The sequence below is a fragment of the Schistocerca piceifrons genome, chromosome 5 (genome assembly GCF_021461385.2).
Source record: "Schistocerca piceifrons isolate TAMUIC-IGC-003096 chromosome 5, iqSchPice1.1, whole genome shotgun sequence".
Taxonomy (NCBI): Eukaryota; Metazoa; Arthropoda; class Insecta; order Orthoptera; family Acrididae; genus Schistocerca; species Schistocerca piceifrons.
Genome location: NC_060142.1, coordinates 24,689,090 through 24,710,503, shown reverse-complemented (window position 1 = coordinate 24,710,503; position 21,414 = coordinate 24,689,090). Strand labels below are relative to the sequence as shown.

General features: G+C 39.6%; 1 protein-coding gene across 2 annotated transcripts in view; it reads left to right on the top strand.

The window, feature by feature from the left end:
• The window catches only part of LOC124797969 (zinc finger protein 184-like), a 362,232-nt gene that overhangs the window by 306,345 nt on the left and 34,473 nt on the right, over nucleotides 1–21,414 (top strand). For both annotated transcript variants that reach the window (XM_047261138.1, XM_047261137.1), the window contains one exon: nucleotides 7,428–7,689. In XM_047261138.1, the coding sequence (XP_047117094.1) occupies nucleotides 7,428–7,689 (262 nt within the window). The remainder of the gene's footprint in view (nucleotides 1–7,427; nucleotides 7,690–21,414) is intronic.

Sequence of the window (21,414 nt, the reverse complement as noted above, 5' to 3'; positions counted from 1 at the left end):
CAGTCGCCAGAACCAAGTGCTGACCCAGACGGAATGTGGCAAGACAAGGCGCCGGAGCCTTCAGGCGGACAAAAGCCTGCTCACACTCGTCGGACCAACAGAAAGGGACGTTTTTGCGTAACAGTTGATGCAGAGGATGAGCTACCGCCACCGCGGATGGAATTAATTTGTGATAATAAGTGATCTTGCCTAGAAACGCCTGAAGTTCTTTGACCGTAGACGGCCGGGGTAGAGTGTTAATGGCCGCAACGTGCTGACGCAGAGGACGTATACCCTCACAGGACAAGTGGAAACCAAGATACACAATATAGGGTTGGAAGAACTGTGACTTGTCCAGATTGCACCTCAACCCAGCCGAATGCAAAACCCGAAACAGTGAATGCAAATTGCGAAGGTGCTCCTCAGTGGAGGCCCCCGTGACAACAATGTCATCCTGATAGTTTATGCAGCCGGGAACGGAAGCCGTGAGCTGTTCCAAAAACCGCTGAAAAATGGCCGGCGCGCTAGCGATGCCAAATGGTAATCGCTGGTACTGATACAACCCACAAGGAGTGTTGATGACGAGAAATTCCTTGGAAGAAGCATCCAACGGCAACTGATGGTACGCCTCCGATAAGTCAAGTTTGGAAAAGAACTGGCCCCCAGCGAGCTTGGTAAATAACTCCTCAGGACGGGGAAGAGGATAAGTGTCAATGAGGCTCTGAGTGTTGACAGTGGCTTTAAAATCACCACACAATCGCAGACTCCCGTTTGGTTTAGAAACCACCACGATTGGCGATGCCCATTTGCTGGAGGTAACAAAAAGGAGAATCCCTGAAGCTGTTAACCTGTCTATCTCAGCCTTGACAGGTGCACGCAACGCCACCGGAATAGGGCGTGCCCGGAAAAACTTAGGGCGAGCTGTAGGCTTAAGAGTAATGTGGGCTTCAAAATCCTTGGCATGACCCAGACCAGCAGAGAACATGGCCGAAAATTCAGAACACAATCCATCCAGCTGTTGATACGGAATATCCTCAGATATGAGGTGCACATCATCATCAATGGAGAACCCGAACAACTGGAAAGCATCATAACTGAACAGGTTTTCAGTGCCCGCATGATCCACCACATAAAACGTGAGGGGCCTAACAACAGACTTGTAGGCAGTGGAAGCATCAAACTGGCAAATGATAGGAATTTTCTGTTTATTAAGAGCTCTCAAATTTCACGTAACTGGAGACTAGGGAGGGGAGCCCAACTCCAAATACGTGCGAGAATTAATGAGTGTTACTGCAGAGCCAGTGGCCACTTGCATGTGAATGTCTTTATCCAGAACACGAACAGTAACAAACAATTTATTTGTTTGAGAAAGCACACAGTTAACATCCATGTCCGATGCCTCGTCCTCGTCGACAGGAACTTTAGGGGACTGACACACAAAAGCAATGGACCTTTTTTCCTACATGAATTACATGTGGCCCAACGTTTTGGACACGCGGCCCTGTCATGCTGTACGAAACAACGTGGACAAGAAGGAAGTGCGGAACAAACCTGCTTCTGTGGTTGCTGTTTTTGCTGCGAGCGTTGCGGCCCAACGTGACGTTGTTTACGCGAGTGAACCGACGCCACATCTTCATTCTCCTGTGAAACAGGCAAATTGTCCGTGTCGAAAGTTGACTGTACAGCGCCTACATCACATCACGCGTCTATTTGCGCGCCAGCAGCGTGAGACACTTCAAAGGATTGAGTGATGCTTAGAACTTCCGACAACGATGGGTTTGGCAGTTGTTGGGCATGTTGCCGAACTTCTTTATCAGGAGCAAGCTGTAGAATAGCATCCCTAACCATTGAATCAGCAGAAGACTCATGATGAGTGTCCGTGACAAACTGACACTCAGACCCTGTAGTTCCACCGCCCAAGCCCGGTAAGATTGATGGGGCTGTTTACGACACCGGTAGAATGCCACGCGGGCGGCAACAATGTGGGTGTTTTTTCGGTAATAGTTAGATAATAAGTCACACATTTCTTGGAAGGACAGAGAGGCAGGTTCCCACAGAGGGGCTAACTGAGATAGCAGCTGATAGATCCGTGGGGAAATCCAAGATAGAAATAACGACTTACACACAGGAGCGTCGACAACGCCAAAAGCCAAGAAGTGTTGCCGCAAACGCTTCTCATAATCCTCCCAATCTTCAGCGGCCTCGTCATGAGGAGGGAATGGAGGCAGAGAAGAGGAAGACAGACGATGAGTAAGCGACGTCGACAACGCCTGAATAGCAGCCGTCAGCTGTGTTTGTTGTTCAATGAGTGCTTGCATAAGCTGTTCCATGTCTGCCCCGTCACGAACACACAAATCCATAACGTAGTGAAAATATCCGACGTCGTCGCCAAAAAGTGTTAGAACCTTTAATCACCAATAATTGCGTGGATATTCAAACACACTCACTTAGAAACAATAGCTCGTTACATGATAACAACTCAGTATCTCTTATTCGACGGCCGTGCCGTGACATGCGGCCGGCGCCGTTCATAGCTAGGTGGCACCCCCACGCTCAGCTGAGTTGCGGAGTGCCTCTATCGCCGTTTGCGCATACTGTCGTGGCGGCATGGTTAAATGTCGTGGCACTGTCACAACAATATGTAACACTTATCATTGGTGTAATAACCCTAGATGCACAGAATTGAATGTGTTGTGTCTTTTTAAAATTGAAGGTGAGACCATTCTCATAAAACCAGTTAGTGATACTTTTAAGGGGACATGCTCATGAAAATGACCAAAATATTGAAAAAAAATTTCTTGTTCTAGAGTATTTCATGATTATTTAAAAAATGTATAGTTTATGGGCATTATCATTTTCCGTTCGTTCTAAAATTGAGGTTGAACGTAATTTGCACAGGGGCCATGCCTATCTATCAGTTTTAAGTGTGTCATATATGTGATGCATTATTTCGTTCTTACATTTTTTCCATCGTTAGTTGTGGATTGTTAACACAGGTGTATTCTAGAAGGCACTGACTCTGAGTACCAAAGTACAGACATGTCTAGAAGGCTATGGTTTGAATGTAAACAAAGAACTGAGAATATACGATTTCAGAATTTCACACGCGTATGTTTTTGTAGTTATTGTGTGTCGTTTTGTTTCTGTGTGTTTCCTGTGCTACAAATGCCAAGAGTAAAGAAATTTAGCCCCAAATGAAATTCTTGTGGCAACCAATTCCAAACACAACCAAATAATACACATCAGTTGCTTCAAAAGTTGCCCGCGGAAACTATTTCTACAGGCAGTGCTTCTAGACATAAACTTTTGCTTTCTGAATGTAATAAGAACAATCCTAGTAGTATTGTGAACAGCAATTTTTAGAAGATCAGAGGTCAGTTATGGTGTGAAGTATGTAGGCTACCTTGGGGATGGAAACTGTAGAGGACACACTACTGTTGTTAATGACAGACCATATGGGGACACTCTGATAGAAAAGCTTTAATGTGTTGGGTATGTACAAAAAAGAATGGGAGCTCGGTTAAGAAAATTACATAATGACTTCAGTGGAAAAAGACTGTTAGACAGAAAACATATAGGTGGTCCAGTTCATCTTACAAGAAGTGAAATTTGTTCTTTGACTCAATATTATGGACTAGCAATAAGGAGAAATGTAGGAGATTTGGAGAACATGAGACGAGCTGTTTGGGCAACATGGTTTCACAGGGTGTCAACAGATGAAACCCCCACAGCATGATTTGTGTCCAAAAGGGGAAGATTCGTGGTGCAAGTACTGGTTGAGCAATACTACAGTCATATAATACACCCACAAGCATTCCTTACCACTTGCTGTAATGGAGGCAAGTAGGCCTATATATATAGGGATTTGACAATGGAAATGAAAGCTTCAACAGCTGTATATGGGAGAGAATACCCAAACTGTATTTGTTGGGCTGACAGTGCTGAAGATTGGTGTAATGGCTGCAATAATAACATTCAGTGATGGTGCAATTTCAAGGATCAATGTTATGAAGAAATTGAACATCTGGATAGAAAGGAATTTTATGATAAGTGGCAGGTAACCAAAGCAGAGACAGCTGCAGGAGCTGCTACCAGGGAGTCAAGGATAAAGAAAAGAATGAAGGGAAAGAGTATGGAGGATAAGGAAACAGGAGGACAACTGGAGTATGCAACTGGAATGTTCTAAACGAGCATATTGGTAGGTTAATAAATCTGTAAATCTTCTGCGATTTACCAAAAACTTGAATTTTTATCATTAAGGTACACTTTTCTCCTAAATGACTGAAGTTAAACTCTCAAAAATTGGTACTGATCTTTAGAATGACCTTCTCTATCTACCTTGCCTACTATTCCCTGAAAAATTTATAACATGATGATGATGTCAGTGATATTTGAGCTACATTTTTAAGTATTTTTGTTGCAGTAAAATAAATTACTTGTCCTTTTCACAGATCAGCATTAGCAAAGGAAATTGGGGGCATAAAACACTTATGTGTATGTTGTCTGTAATCTGACTTTTTTTCCAAGCTGTGCAGTCAGTGGTTCCAAAGAAAATGGTACAGAAAATGGTACTGCTGTGAAATAGTGTTCCATTTTTTATACTATTATAAATATTGTTGTCAGTACCAGAATATAATAAATATCTCAACGATATTTTGGGAAAGGCTTTGACTAATGACCCTAATTGTGTGCAAGAATTTTGAGCTATCTCTCATTTATAGATCAGTTGCACTATGAGGGTGAAGATAATGCTAAAAATGCATCCCGTTCAGGGATGTGTCCCCTTAAGTACATTGTTTACCATTTCTTCTGTTGATGTATGTATGCTTGGATTGGTTACAATACTGGTATCATCTCCAAAAATAACTAATTCTGTTTGTTTTATATAAGATGCTGGGTTGTTTACATGTATGAGGGACAACAGCACTTCTAAGATTGAGCCTCGGGGAATGCAGTACACGGTTTCTCCCCAGTTGAAATAAATTTTCTGCACTACATTGGTCTAATTACCTAGTACAACTTTCTGCATTCTTTTGGTGGGATGTAATGTTATCCAATGTTTGACTAGACCATTAATCCCATACAACTTCAGTTTACCTAAGAGAATATTGTGATTCACATAGTGAAATGCCTTTGATAGGTCACAGAAAATACTAAAATCCAAACTGTGATTTCCTGATGATATTATTGCTGCTCAGGTTAGGTACTATTCTAGAACACATCACCTCCCCAAAAATTTTGGAAAGCAATGTCTGCAATGAAACGGACCAGTAGTTACTGACAATAATATATGTCAGTCTCTCCAGAAAAATGCATCAAGTTAGTGATGTATTACATATTTCTGATAAGACTGGTCTTATTACAAGGGAACAGCTCTTTAGTGCTCTATTGGAAACACCATCGAAACCAGAAGAGCTTTTATTTTTATGAGAATATACAGGGTACAATGGGTGTAAGTTGGTTTGGGGGAGGGGACCAAACACTGAGGTCATCAGTCCCATCAGATAAGGGAAGGATGGGGAAGGAAGTTGGCTTTGCCCTTTCAAAGGAGCCATCCCATTATTTGCCTAAAGTGATTTAAGGAAATCGTGCAAAACCTAAATCAGGATGGCCGGATGCGTGTTGGAACCGTCGTCCTCCCAAATGTGAGTCCAGTGTACTCATCACTGCACCACCTCACTCGTGTGGTATAAGGGCAGATATTTCAATTGGTGACTTAGAACTGTGTACTGAACAATGTTACATCAGTATTTACTTCATTTACAGACTAATAATTACAGCTATTAGGAGTAGCATGTTTTTAGATTGGTTAGTACCTCCAAGTACATGTGGCAAGAGCAAGCCATTAATGCTTATTTTCCTCAGAGCAGCAGGCCAGTTGCTGAAGTGTGGACACAAGGATGCAAAATGGTTAGTCTAGACTGACAGACATAGTCCAGTTAATAGTGCAGTAACAGTCATACAGGGAGCATCAGGTCGTAAAGTTTGTGATGTGTTTGTGGGAAGACTGTTCAACACAAAGAAAGAAAACAACCAACACTCTGACTTGTGTACACATTAAGGTTCCACATGTAAAACATCTGTGCTTATACCCTTTACACATAATTTTCTTAAGTGGTGATTCATTCATGTGATTGAATTTCATGAGAGTCGCTTTTTCAGGCTATTGCTGTGCTGAAAATTAATGGCAAATACATTAGGATGAGAATTGTGCGATTTACATTGGGACGTAGCATTGTTTAGTTGTAACAAATATTTCTGTTACTCTTTTGATTTTGTTGATTAGGATTTAAAATAAGTGGATGTTGAAAATTGACTCTGTGACAATATTTAATTTCCTCTCCCCTCACAGATGAGGTTCCTACGTAGACCATCCTCGAACCTATCCCACATTACATGAAGACAAGTGTGAGTCCTGTCTCTTCATACATCTATCCTACTCCTCGATCTACTACCGTACTACATATATTCTGGTACAACCCACAGTGGCTGAACACTACATCGAGGCAGGTATTCTGTGGAATATGGAAATGTTAAATTTCTGTCTGCATCATCCTTCTGGGATTCCACGGCTAAAGAAGTCATCAAAATCCAACTGATAAGCAATTTAAGTTGGATGAAATGTGGAATGCGGCATGTGAAACAGTGAGCTCTCAAGGACTGTGCTGCAATACCCATGTTATCAATGTCTAGTGTCTATAAACTACAAACATGTGATAGAACGTTTGTTACATGGAGTGAGCCGGTAGTATACGTCTCTGCCACTTGAGTGACATTTCTGCCACTATGATGATGATCTGTGTCCAGGTGTCCATTCATACGAGTGATGTTTTAATTAGTTGGGTAAGAGGATGGCACATTCAGTCTTACAACTCAGGAGATGGCTGAATAATTCTCAGCTGAACTATCAACAGATGGGACTTATTAGATATGGATGGATTCCCATAATATTCTAGAACAAGCAATACACCATGTAAATGGGAACAGCACTCGCATGTGCATGTGCATGCGTGCGCCCCCCCCCCCCCCCTCCCACACACACACACAGAGAGAGAGAGAGAGAGAGAGAGAGAGAGAGAGAGAGAGCTCTAAGAAGTATTACAGTTGTAGCAAAAAAAATTCACCATCATATAACAAATTTGTGTTGGTATTGTCCAGTATAAAGTGTTGTTCTCTTTTGTGAGTGAATTGTGGTGTTCTTGATATTGATCACAACAGTTGAAGGATGATTTGTAACAAATAGTGTTTATGAATTATATATATATTACTTACCTGGTGGATGCGTTAACAGGCATCAGGAGCAAGGAAACTAATTTATTCTTTTCAGCCATTAGCAAAGTGTAAATATAAGAACTTATGTTCCTCTTATTTTGTATCCTATATTTACAACATAAAAAATGTGGCTACAGCACAGTTCTCATCATCATAATCATTTCCATTATTTGCAGAGGGCTGGTCTGTTACAAGTGCAAAAGGAAATTCAAAACACATGCAGCACTGGAACATCATTTGGACACTTCATCTCACCATTTTCCATGCCCATGCTGTGGAAAGGTGTTTACTTGGGAAAGGTACTTGCGAAGGCATCTGACTACACATGGCCCAGAAGAGTCTTACCCGTGCCCAAAATGTGGCAAATGCTTTAGAACGGGGCCATATCTCAAAGCTCACATGCTTATTCACAGTGAAACGAGGCCCTTCGTATGCCAGGTAATTTATGTCTATTGCTGACATACACCAAACAAGAACACAAAATAACATGATCATTAAAATAACCTTAGATAACTATGTAACTCAACTTACTGAAATGCAGCAGTTGAATCATTGCAGAAGGTAACAATTATACATATCTTCTTACTCCCTCCCTTTTGCTTCATCCTCCTTATCCCTTGCCTCTCAGTTCCCCCTCCTTTAGTATGTGTGCATGCCTTTCTTTAGTGCTTATATCTCTAAAACCACGGTGAAAAGCAAAGTATGGATGGTTGGGGAAGTATTAATCATATTGGAATCTGCTCAGAAATGTGCACAAGTCGAGTCAAAATCACACAGGATAATCTTTCAGGTTTCTCATTCAATGTTTTTTATTTTACTTTAATTTCCATTTATCAATAGGTTGATACTGTAACACAGAAGTCTTCAAAAAATCTAGCTAATGAACAATGGGAGGAAGCTATATGAGGGGTCACATTTTTAAGTTTTTACAAACTCAAGCTGTAGCTGTTGAGGTGCGACCTTAATGTTGTTAAAGCAATGGCAGCTGAGAAACTGGCCAAGTTGATTAACACTCGCAAACAGTCAGGTTTGCCAGCTTGAAACCTTTTTTACCACTATTAGTTGAAATTGCGTGTTCTACAGCCCTGAATTCTCTCAGTGCTGCAGTGCTCTCTTGTCATTACTCTGAATCAGTTGTGTGATGCGAGGCTAGATTTCGTGATTTAAATCAATTGAAGGATAGCTAAATATTAATAGAAAAATCAGTCCTGTCCCTCTCTCTCTCTCTCTCTCTCTCTCTCTCTCTCTCTCTAAAGTTGGTATGGAAAACGTGCACATAAATAAGAAATTTCCAACATGTGTACATTAATTTCAATTCTTATAAATAGTGTAAAAGTATTCAAAACACACATTTTGTTGTACACCGTGAACATAAATTATGACAATTGGCAACCCTGTGAGTATCAGACTAACCTAAACTTTTCGCAGAAAAGTAGAGCATAGTTAGGAATCCTGCGTAAAGTCATTATGCTTTTAGGAGTGCTTTACATGCTTAATCAAATTTTGAAACCAACGAGAGAGAGATATATAGTATACTAATGACTGAAACTTATGATTACTGTTATGTTGGTTGAGTGAAAATAGCAGTCATGTGTGCATCACAGTTCTCTGTGTTACTGTTCTGTAAAATAATTTGGAGTCATGGAAAAATTCTCTATCTAGTGGTTGAAATGCAGTTGTCATATCATTTGGAATCTGAATTATCTATACATTTGGTTAGTGTGAGTTTGATATGCTGCTGACGGTGATTCAGAAATTTCGTGAACAGAGCCAGAATGTAGAAGCAGAAAGGATTTATTTCCGTGAAACAGAAGAAAAGCCTGACACATGAAAATCTAACATTTTTCAAATTTAAATGTGTCTACCAGAATTCTTTCTGTATACAAAATTGTTCTTTTCATATCGTGTCCAAAGTACCCAGTCAATTCTTGAAGACAATAAAATTACGTAGGTGATAGTAAACCAGAGAGACAGATTAGAAACATTTTTATATACAAATGTGTTTGTGCAGAGACTCACGACAATATGTTTCTTATCTCTGAACAAAAGCATTCTTTTACATTGCATTGTTCATTTGTGTGGCCATGGTGTCTGTAGTTGCTTCGTAATTCATGAGAGGTATTTTTGATCCGTCGTGGCAACTACAAAAATGCTTGATTTTTTTCACCAGACATGTTTCGCTGTATTGAGGTAAAGCATCATCAGTGGTCTGTAATTAAGTTTATTTACATTTTGATTTGCTTTTTAGATCGAAAAACAGATAATTGAGGATAGGTTGGTTTGTGCTTATGGTGATTTTTTGGCTAATTTCTTGCTTACATCAGGAAATGCCATCTGCTAGCACATTGTTGTTTTTCTGTGTTAGACACAGATAATTTTCGTCTACTTTTTACATGTCTGCAGCACTGTGCATTTCTCCCAACACACTTTTATGCATACCACTGTATTCTGTTTGTTTTTGTGCTTCAGGTATGTGTTGCTGTTTGTGTTTTGTAGTGTTGCCAACATAACCTTTCCACATCTTTGTCTTTGACCTACAAATATTCTTTTTTAAATTAGATTATTGTATGTGTGTAGTTCTGTTTAAGTTTGTTTCTGTGTATTTATGGACTGTGTAAGAGTAGAGAAGGAAAAGTGATGGAGGTTCTCTTTTTTATGTGAAAGAAAAAAATAAGAAATTAAACACATAGCAACACAGATTAAAAAGGAAAACAATAAGTTCAAAAATAATTGTGATGAAACAGTGCTACAAATCTAAAGAAAAAACTGCAAACACAAAATGTCATTATAACAAAGGTAATGGTGTTGTCCTCATGAATACAAAAGAATACATAGAAACAGAAGAATTCATCAGCAAAAACAACATAAAAAATTTAAAATCAAACCGAACTAACAGATTTCAAACACATTAAAAAATGTAGAGTATACATTTACAGACAGAGAGAAACAGACTTGTACAAAAAAAACCTCAAACCTTGAACACGAGATGTTAACCAAAAGTCCATAAAGAAAATTATCCAGTCCGTCCAATAGTAAATTTCAGAGCAGCTCGTACATACCTACTAGCAAAACAAATGTGGTCACAGCTCACCCAGTATCATAAACTAGAAAATGACAGAACAATCAGAAATACCTCTCAACTGGTAGAACATGTGATAGACAATGAAATCCCTGACACAGCAACATTGCTCTCCTTTGATGTAGAAAGTATGCACAGTTGCACCCCTGTTAATGAAACCATGAAAGTAATTGAAGAAAACCTGAAAACACACAACCAGCTACCTCATGAACACACAGATGAAACCATAAAATTGCTACAGTTAATAACAGAACAAAATTAATTTGAATTCAGTGAAGAATACTTCATACAAGAAGGTTTATCCATGGGTTCACCTATCTCAGGAACATTAGCCAACATTTTCATGAATCACATAAACAAACTAATATTTGAATACACAATAACAAAGAAAAGCTATGTCATCTGCTGGGACAGATACATGTATGACATAATATGCATGGTAGATGAACCTAAAACCAGAGTACAGTAACTACACAAAGACATAAATACTGTACACAAAAACATAAAAGTTCACAGTAGACGAAGAACGGGAAAACACTCAACTTTTTAGACGTAACCATATGAAAAGACAATAATAAACACACATTCAACATGTACAGAAAACCCACAACAGGTGACATTATCTCAAATGTCAAGCAGCAATCAGATACATGTTAAACAGGTTGAATAGGATCCCCCTAAACACTTCTAATTACCAGAAAGAGTTAGCCGTGATAAAACAAATAGCATTAAAAATGGACACAAAGAAACAATGGTAGACAAACTAAATAAAAAAATTAAGGGACAAATAATGAAGAAAACAGACCAAACCACACTAACTCGTACAACATGCACTACAACCAAAAAACCTTCCACAACAAATTCACTCATAAAATAGGAAACATATTCACAAAACAAGGCACAAACATTGCTTACAAAACAAACAATTCCATACAAAAGCACCTCCCAAAACTAAAATCAAAACCAGGCAGATACCAACAATGTGGTATCTATCAGCTCAGTTGCAGAGATTGTATGAAGATATACATTGGAATGACTGGCAGGACATTTGACACAAGGTATAAAGAACACATCAGAACATTCAAATATGGTACAAATCATTCAACATTTGTGAATCATTTAAAAGAAGAACACCATAGACCAAGAAATATTGAAAACGATATGAATATCATAAAAATCAGTAAAGACAGACACCTCCTTCCATCATCATCATGATCATCATTTAAGACTGATTATGCCTTTCAGCGTTCAGTCTGGAGCATAGCCCCCCTTATAAAATTCCTCCATGATCCCCTATTCAGTGCTAACATTGGTGCCTCTTCTGATGTTAAACCTATTACTTCAAAATCATTCTTAACCGAATCCAGGTACCTTCTCCTTGGTCTTCCCCGACTCCTCCTACCCTCTACTGCTGAACCCATGAGTCTCTTGGGTAACCTTGCTTCTCCCATGCGTGTAACATGACCCCACCATCTAAGCCTGTTCGCCCTGACTGCTACATCTATAGAGTTCATTCCCAGTTTTTCTTTGATTTCCTCATTGTGGACACCCTCCTGCCATTGTTCCCATCTACTAGTACCTGCAATCATCCTAGCTACTTTCATATCCGTAACCTCAACCTTGTTGATAAGGTAACCTGAATCCACCCAGCTTTCGCTCCCATACAACAAAGTTGGTCGAAAGATTGAACGGTGCACAGATAACTTAGTCTTGGTACTGACTTCCTTCTTGCAGAAGAGAGTAGATCGTAGCTGAGCGCTCACTGCATTAGCCTTGCTACACCTCGCTTCCAGTTCTTTCACTATGTTGCCATCCTGTGAGAATATGCATCCTAAGTACTTGAAACCGTCCACCTGTTCTAACTTTGTTCCTCCTATTTGGCACTCAATCCGTTTATATTTCTTTCCCACTGACATTACTTTCGTTTTGGAGATGCTAATCTTCATACCATAGTCCTTACATTTCTGATCTAGCTCTGAAATATTACTCTGCAAACTTTCAATCGAATCTGCCATCACAACTAAGTCATCCGCATATGCAAGACTGCTTATTTTGTGTTCACATATCTTAATCTCACCCAGCCAGTCTATTGTTTTCAACATATGATCCATAAATAATATGAACAACAGTGGAGACAGGTTGCAGCCTTGTCTTACCCCTGAAACTACTCTGAACCACGAACTCAGTTTACCGTCAACTCTAACTGCTGCCTGACTATCCATGTAAAGACCTTTAATTGCTTGCAAAAGTTTGCCTCCTATTCCATAATCTCGTAGAACAGACAATAACTTCCTCCTAGGAACCCGGTCATATGCCTTTTCTAGATCTATAAAGCATAGATACAATTCCCTGTTCCACTCATAACACTTCTCCATTATTTGCCGTAAGCTAAAGATCTGGTCCTGACAACCTCTAAGAGGCCTAAACCCACACTGATTTTCATCCAATTGCTCCTCAACTAATACTCGCACTTTCCTTTCAACAATACCTGAGAAGATTTTACCCACAACGCTGATTAAAGAGACACCTCTGTAGTTGTTACAATCTTTTCTGTTTCCATGTTTAAAGATTGGTGTGATTACTGCTTTTGTCCAGTCTGAGGGAACCTGTCCCGACTCCCAGGCCATTTCAATTATCCTGTGTAGCCATTTAAGTCCTGACATTCCACTGTACTTGATGAGTTCCGACTTAATTTCATCCACCCTAGCTGCTTTATTGCACTGCAATCTATTGACCATTTTCTCCACTTCCTCAAACGTGATCCTATTTCCATCATCATTCCTATCCCATTCTACCTCGAAATCTGAAACATTACTGATCATATTTTCACCTACATTGAGTAACTCTTCAAAATATTCCCTCCATCTCCCCAAGGCATCCACAGGATTCACCAGCAGTTTTCCTGACCTGTCCAAAATACTTGTCATTTCCTTCTTACCTCCCTTTCGAAGACTGCTAATTACACTCCAGAATGGTTTTCCAGCAGCTCGACCCAGTGTCTCCAACCTGTTTCCAAAGTCTTCCCAAGATTTCTTCTAGTATGCTCCAATTATCTGTTTGGCTTTGTTTCTTTCTTCAACATAACTTTCTCTGTCTACCTGAGTTCTAGTATGTAGCCATTTTTTATACGCCTTCTTTTTCCTTTTACAGGCTGCCTTGACTGTGTCATTCCACCAAGCTGTTTGCTTCCTCCTACTTTTACACACTACTGTTCCAAGACATTCTTTAGCCACTTCTAGTACTGTGTCCCTGTACCTTGTCCATTCCTTTTCCAATGACTGTAATTGGCTACATTCAACTAACTGGTACCTTTCCGAGATCGCTGTTATGTACTTGTGCCTGATTTCCTTATCCTGAAGTTTCTCCACTCTTATCCTTCTACATATGGACCTGACCTCCTGCACTTTCGGCCTCGCAATCCCAATTTCACTGCAGATTAAATAATGATCAGTGTCATCAAAGAATCCCCTGAATACACGTGTGTCCCTCACAGCCTTCCTGAATTCCTGATCTGTTATTATATAGTCAATGACAGATCTGGTTCCCCTGCTTTCCCAAGTATACCAGTGAATGTTCTTATGTTTAAAAAAGGAGTTTGTGATTACTAAGCCCATACTGGCACAGAAATCCAAGAGTTGCTGCCCGTTCCTGTTGGCCTCCATATCCTCTCCAAATTTACCCATAACCTTTTCATACCCTTCTGTCCGATTTCCAATCCTGGCGTTAAAATCACCCATGAGCAGAACACTGTCCTTGTCCTTTACTCTAACAACTACATCACTGAGTGCCTCATAAAAACTATCCATCTTATCTTGATCTGTCCCTTCACAATGCGAATATACTGACACAATCCTAATTTTCTTGCTAGACACTGTCAAATCTATCCACATCAGTCGTTCGTTTACATACCTTATTGCAACTACGCTGGGTTCCATTTCTTTCCTGATGTAAAGCCCTACACCCCATTGTGCTATTCCTACTTTGACTCCTGACAAGTAGACCTTGTATTCTCCCACTTCTTCTTCTTTCTCACCCCTTACCCGAATGTCACTAACAGCTAAAACGTCCAGCCCCATCTTACTTGCAGCCTCTGCCAGCTCTACCTTCTTCCAAGAGTAGCCCCCATTGATATTAATAGCTCCCCATCTCATCTTCAAAGGTCCGAGGCATTTTGCTCTGATTGTTGCCAGCATCATATTTAAAGTACCAGGGAAGCAGGTTGCTAGCCTTACTTGCCCCGAGTCCCATTGGGTTTTACCCCTAACGGCTGAGGAACTAACCGGTGGATTTGGTAGTCTTTGCCGTATGAGCACAAAGGTGACCACGACTCAGAATATGTCCGAGATGCCCAGCCTTATTCCAAAGTAACTGGTATCCCGACTGTCGGGACCACTTACTTGGCCACTCATACGTTGCCCGTGGTTCATGAACTAGGACATGACTACAAGAACCCACACCATGAACCACACACCTCCTTCCTTTCCAAGAAAATTTCCACGTAAAAAAAGCATTAACACAAAATAAACAGTTGCTCAATGACCAGATAAATTTTGGAAACCAGACTCTATATAGAATAATTGATTAAATCACATGAAGAAGAAAAGAGCCTTTCCATCCTTCATCCCCTCCCACTCACCCCCCACCCCCCTCGCAGTTTTACTTCACTTCTTACTCCTCACCTTCTCCTCTAGCTCACACTCCACCACACTGCTATATACTAATGTCTGGTATCCACCCATCATGGTTTCCCCCCTCCCGAAAAAAGAAAAAAAGAAAAAAGAAAAAAAAACCACCTCTGTCACTATTCCTTCTCTACTCTTACTCAGTAGACAAATACACAGAAACATACTTAAATAGTATGTTTCTTTGTGTGGCCATCTTCCACAGCAGCTGTTAACATCTTTTATTATAGGTTACCTGTCTTGAGCTGACTGCAGTGTAATTAAAAAGAATTACACCAGGCGCATTTCGCTGTTATTTAAGAAGCATCTTCTGTTGTATTGGTGTTTCTTTACATGGACTGCACCTTCCCCTCTTGCTAGCAGTAGTTGATGTCTACAGGCTTCATTCCATATCTCCAGTTTTTGGCATTTTGCGTTACTTCCTGCGCTGCAGTGATGAATGAAAAACAGTTAAGAAAGTCAATTATAAATTTAAATCTTTGGTAGTGGATTCCTTAATGCCTCATGACTCAGTCGAGCCCTTCATTTAGTCAAATCATGTCACAAATTTCTTTCTTCTTCAGTTTGTTTCACTACCTCCTCATTAGTTATCCAAACATCTGATCTTTGGCTTTTTTTTTTAGCCCCACAATCTAAAAACTTGTTCTCTTCTTGTCTAAACTGCTTATCTTTCATGTTTCACCTAAGATCAGCTACACTCAAGACAAATACCTTCAGAAAAGACTTCCTGAAACACCGGCTTAAGGGACTATCCATTCCATTCAACTGCTCTTCCAAGTCCTTTGTTCTCTTCCAAGTCCTTTGTTACAATGTTATCAACAGACCTCATTGTTTTTGTATCTTCTCCCTGAATTTCAGTTTCCTCCCCAAATTTCTCCTTGGTTTCCGTTACTGCTTGCTCAATGTCCAGATTGAATAACTTTGGGGATAGGTACAACCCTGTCTCACTCCTGTCAAAACCACTGCTTCCTTTTCATATCCTTTGACTCTCATAGCTGCATTCTGGTTTCTGCACAAGTTGTAAATAACCGTAACATGCTATAAGTCATTTGAGCTGTTATTTTACAAAAAGTTTGACTGTGATCATGTTAGTAATGTTTAATTTAGCCAATCAAACTCAAGGTTAATTATTCTTCTCCAAAACATAGCCATAATCAATGAACAAAACATGCAGATTTCAGATAGCTTCAGTAATGCCACAGAACACACAGTTATGAGGGGTAGCAAGATAAAATTATGGTCATCAGTCCAATACAGACATACTTTTTAATGAGAATAGAAATTTCAGTAACTAAATCCAAAATGTGAATGACTGCCTATCTATATTAACTATTTCTCGATAAAGTTATTGGACCAACTTTTATGTGTAATATTAATTACTTAACTTAGAGATATTATCTGACCAAAAAACCGCTCCCTTACATTAACGGTTACAAAAAATATTCTGTATGTTTCTGTCTGAAGTTACAGACATTGGCGTCCGAAATTAAAGCAACAAATTGCTATTTCCCTGTCCTCTGCCTAAGTAACGATATAATCATACAAACTGTCAGCAGGTGTCATTATGATCGTGTACTGCACGGAAGATGGCATTCTGATCGAGAGACAACCATGCCAGCAATGACATCCGGAAATTACAAAGAAGTAAAGCACAGAGTAGATACAGTGAAGAAGAGCTGAATCAGAAGAAATTAACATAAATTAAGACCAGATGGCTGGCGAGAACCAAGGACATGGTAGTGCTAGTACCCACCTGCAGAGTTCTGAGAGACTGTTGTTTGCGGGAAGAATCCTGATGGCGTGTATGGTGAAACAGGTGTCAAGATCACAAATGTCATGTTGTAGAGCATGCTCTGCAACAGGATATTGCGAGTCGCCAGTATATACTCTCTGCCTATGTCCATTCATCCTAATTGATAATTTGGTCGTAGTCTTGCCGTTGTAGAAGGCTGAACAGTGTTTACATAATAGCTGGTATATGACGTGTTGTTTCGCAGGTGGCTCTCCCTTTGATAGTATACGCAAAATGACATGTCGCATACCAGCTATTATGTAAACACTGTTCAGCCTTTTACTTCGACATGACTGCCACCAAATTGTCAATTAGGATGAATGGACAGAGGCAGAGAGTAAACTCGATACCTGTTTCACCACATGTGCTATCTGGATTCTTCCCCCAGACACCAGTTTCTCAGAACTCTGCCGGTGAGAACTAGCACTATAACATGTCCTTGGTTTTCGCCACGCACCTGGTCTTAATTTATATTAATTTTTTCCATCTCAGCTTTTCTTCTCTCTGCTTCACTCCATTTTAATATCCATCTTTCATTGTCTTTCCTGTCTATTTTTCACCACCCCCTCCCACCTATGTTACATACAATGCACTTAGCTTCTCACTCTTATTAACTCATGCTCGATGTTTTTGTAGTAGTTTCTGTCTTGCATATTACTGTGTCTTCCACCTTCAAGCTCTCAGTTTTTCAAATCTCATTCAATGCAGTTCCCAACAATTGGTCTTTCCTTCTCATCCCATATGGTAAGTCTCCCCTGACCTGCAGTTCTGCGTGACTTTCCCAAAATCTATCCCTTTTCCTAGACCTCTCTGGTCCTTTTCCTTCACCCTCCTTCCTTCCCCTTCAACCCTTCTGCCTGAGAAAGGAGCCACTGGCTTCGAAAGCTTGCAAACCATAACAGTCTTTCATGTGTGTGTGTTCTGCCGCCACTTGGTGAATAGATTTTTTATCCATCCAACTAAATAATTTTATCAATAACAAACTGTTTAATGAGCAATTTTGTGTTGGCTTCTATCTCAGGTCCTTTGGATGATGTTTGTTTGTTGATTTTTCTGATGTTTTGCCAGCATGACTGGCTGGCATTCTCAGAGCTTTGCCCTCCGTAGCTGATGGTGGACTGGAGTCGAGCTCATGGCTACAATGACACTTGCAGCAAATATATTCACACTTATAATAAAAGAATAGAGAGAGAAATTGAACACAAACTTGACGAAGAGCAATATGAATTTTAGCAACAAGTAGGAACTTGTTATTTCTATTTTTATTTATTTTGTGCTATTCACGAGAAAACTATACATAACGTTAATTTTTCGCCATTTTACGAAAGAAATCTGTTACACACAGTATATTTAATGTGTAGTATAGCATGTACTAGAATGAATTTAGAAAAAATATATATAACATGTTAGAAAACTAAAACTACAATTATTCTGCATCTATTTTAAACTCTATAAAGGCAGTACCTGCTGTGGACTGTGTGTTGAGTGTTGGCATTTGTTTATATGCTCGCTACTCTAGTTCTTCCACCACCTGTACTGCCATGGAGCCTTCTGGAATTTGAGCCCCGGCAGGTCTCGAGCCACCACAAGGTCTCTCAGCTCCAGCTGTATGTCTTCAACTATTAAGTAGGATACTAAATAATGGAAGTTTTCACTGGTTGTCTCACCAAGCTCCAGGATTGTATCAGCCTCCTGGAGGATACTACCAGCAGCTGTGAAACATGGTCTTCCCTTGAATCCTGAGTGAGAACCAGAGGATGCATCTGCAGTTTGTGTCCACTGGCAAATGTGGTGTTGGACCTGCAGGAGGCTTGGTCCTACTGGAAGATCTTATGTTGACTACCCTCACCTTCTTGTGAAGACTCCTGAGATGTTACTTCTCCCAAGTGCTGAAGATGTGAATCTACTCTTAAGCTTCATGGATTTTGATGATAGCTACTTGTTTTAAGTGCATATACCTTTTTTGACACACTGTCAACTGCATTCCATAGCTCTGTATTTATCACTCGGTCTTTAAGGGAAGTATTAAGTTTATAGCCATTTTGTTCACACCATAGCATGGGAAACCATTTTTCATTCAGTGTCTTCCATAAGAGATGACTAGAGAGAAGAATGAATATAAACATTGTTCTTAAAGGTAAAGGCATAACCAGAGGGGACAATGAATGCATACATAGTCCTTAAAGATAAAGGTATCAACAACTCTAAGGTTGATTTGAACACTACAGGGATTTATTGCATATGGTCTTATCAGAGATGGAATGCAGATGCCTTCCTCTGACCCTTAAGGCTGACTCACTGGGCAATTATAGTGGGACCCATAGTTTAACATGGACTCTGAATAATGTTGCAACTCAGCATTTTCCACATCAGCAAATATTGCCAGAGGTTAGAGAAGTGACAAATGATGGATAAAAGTACTGGGACTGACTGACAGTTGAAAGCAAGACCTCTGGATTCATAGTCTGGTGCTTTACCCCTGAGCCACCAAACCATTGCCCATGTTGATTTGGAGAAGTCATTTGATAATCTTGAGTGGAAGGAAGTAATCAAAGCTTTTGGAAGATAGGCATATTGTAAAGATAGTACAACAACATTGATTATATGCATAAAATTGGCAAGAAGGAAAAGCTAAAATTAGAAAAGCAGTAAGGCAAGATTTCTTCCTGTTGCTATATTTATTTGAACTTACTGTTAATATGGGAAGTAGTCATTTGCAACTGTATAAACCAAGGCTATCCAATGTGGTGCCCCCATGCGCCTTGGTGCCCGTGATACATTGTCCTGGAACACTTTGTAAGCAAATTTCGGTTCTGATGATTTCTAATGTTAAATCAAATTGCCAAACAAAACTTTTTTTTTGTACTTGCAAAGCTGTACTCTATTTTCCTGGACAAATATTAGGCCTCTGTTGAGAATTGGAGACATATTCACTTTAATCTCAACCAAGCTTTGCCACAAACAATAAGTTTATTGAAAGACAAAGAAATCACAGTCTTAACAATGATTGGGAGGGGCAGCATTGTTATGTGAAATACAATGGAAAGCCTTTGTGTTAACTGTGCTACAGTAGTGTGTGGTCCCAAGAAATTGAATGTAGAACATAATTTTTTGACAAACCACACAGACTTTAATACTGAGTTTCCCCCTAATACTGAGTTTCCTGCTAATTCTGAACTATGAAAACATGAAGTTAGAGACTTAAAATCTAAATTAACATTGCAACGAAGTGCATTTACAAAGCCAGCTCAACAAAATAGTAATGTGACAGTGGGCTTTTACATATTCTTTTACATTTTAGTGAAAAGGATATAACTTTTCAGGGATGGTGAAGAATTTAGGGAAACTGTCATCATTGCTGCAGCTCTCCATTCAATGGTCAGAAAAATCAGTCTACAGTTACGTCATCTATAAAAGGACTTCAATTACCTCATCAAACTGTTACTAGATATCTTCACATATTACTAAAAATTTAGAATCTCAGTTGTATCAGGACCTGCAATTTTTCAGATATTTTTCAGTGCAGTTATGTCTTCTATTAAAGGACTTCAATTTTCTCACCTAACTGTTACTAGACATGTACAGATTTTTGAACATTTAGAATCTCTGTCATATCAGGCCTTGAGTCATGTGAACATTTTTCACTTCATTTTGACTAAAGCATTGACATATTCAATATTGGAGAGTTGTGTTTATTTATTATGATATTGAGGTTGAAGAGAAGTTTGTAAAAATGCTGCCACTTCATTTTTGTAAATTTTTGAAAGGTAGCAACTTTCCACTCTCTGGACTTGTTACTGTAACCTTGTTTGTTATAGCCTTCAGTGACTAGAAAGATTAATGGGTTTCTTGCACTTTGTACTAAAGATGATTCGTTTCCAAAATTTCCTTCTTATCACTTTATTATACATCAGGAAGCTTTACATATAAAGGTTTTGAAGTTTGACCATATCATGAAAGTGCAGCTCATGTAATTACATCCAATCACCTTCTACACTTCACTGATTGTGAAGAAATCGTTTGATATAACAGATTCTGAGTACGATGACACAATTCTTCACACAGACGTAGGGTAGCTTCTCTCTCTCATTAGTCGTTTTACTCATTGCTGAGTGTCGTGACCTCATTTCCTCATTCCTTCACACGTAGTTGAAACTTCAGACAGATGTCTCCATCCACAGCGATCTTCAGCCTTTCCTAATATGATGTGAAGAGACAGGCTGGTAATCTTCTTTGCTTGATCCAACCATCTGTTTGCTATTCTCCCATGTGATCTTCTGCCCTCAATTTTTCCCTGCATGATGGTCTTCTTTAAATTATCTCCTTTCCTTCTCAAGATGTGCCCAAGAAACTGAAGGTATCTTTGGCTGACAAAAGAAGGTAACCTTCTTGTGATTTTAAGTTCTTTTGTTATTGAGACATTCGTTCTTTTTTGTGTCCACAGTACACGTAGAATCCTCCGCCAACACCACATCTCGAAGGCAGCTCTTATCACTATCTTTCACGGTCCAGGTCTCACATCTGTATAAGAATACAGGAAACACCAATGCTTCTACCAAGCGCATCTTCGTTGTCTTGGATATTGCTCGATTCTGCCATACCTTAGTGAG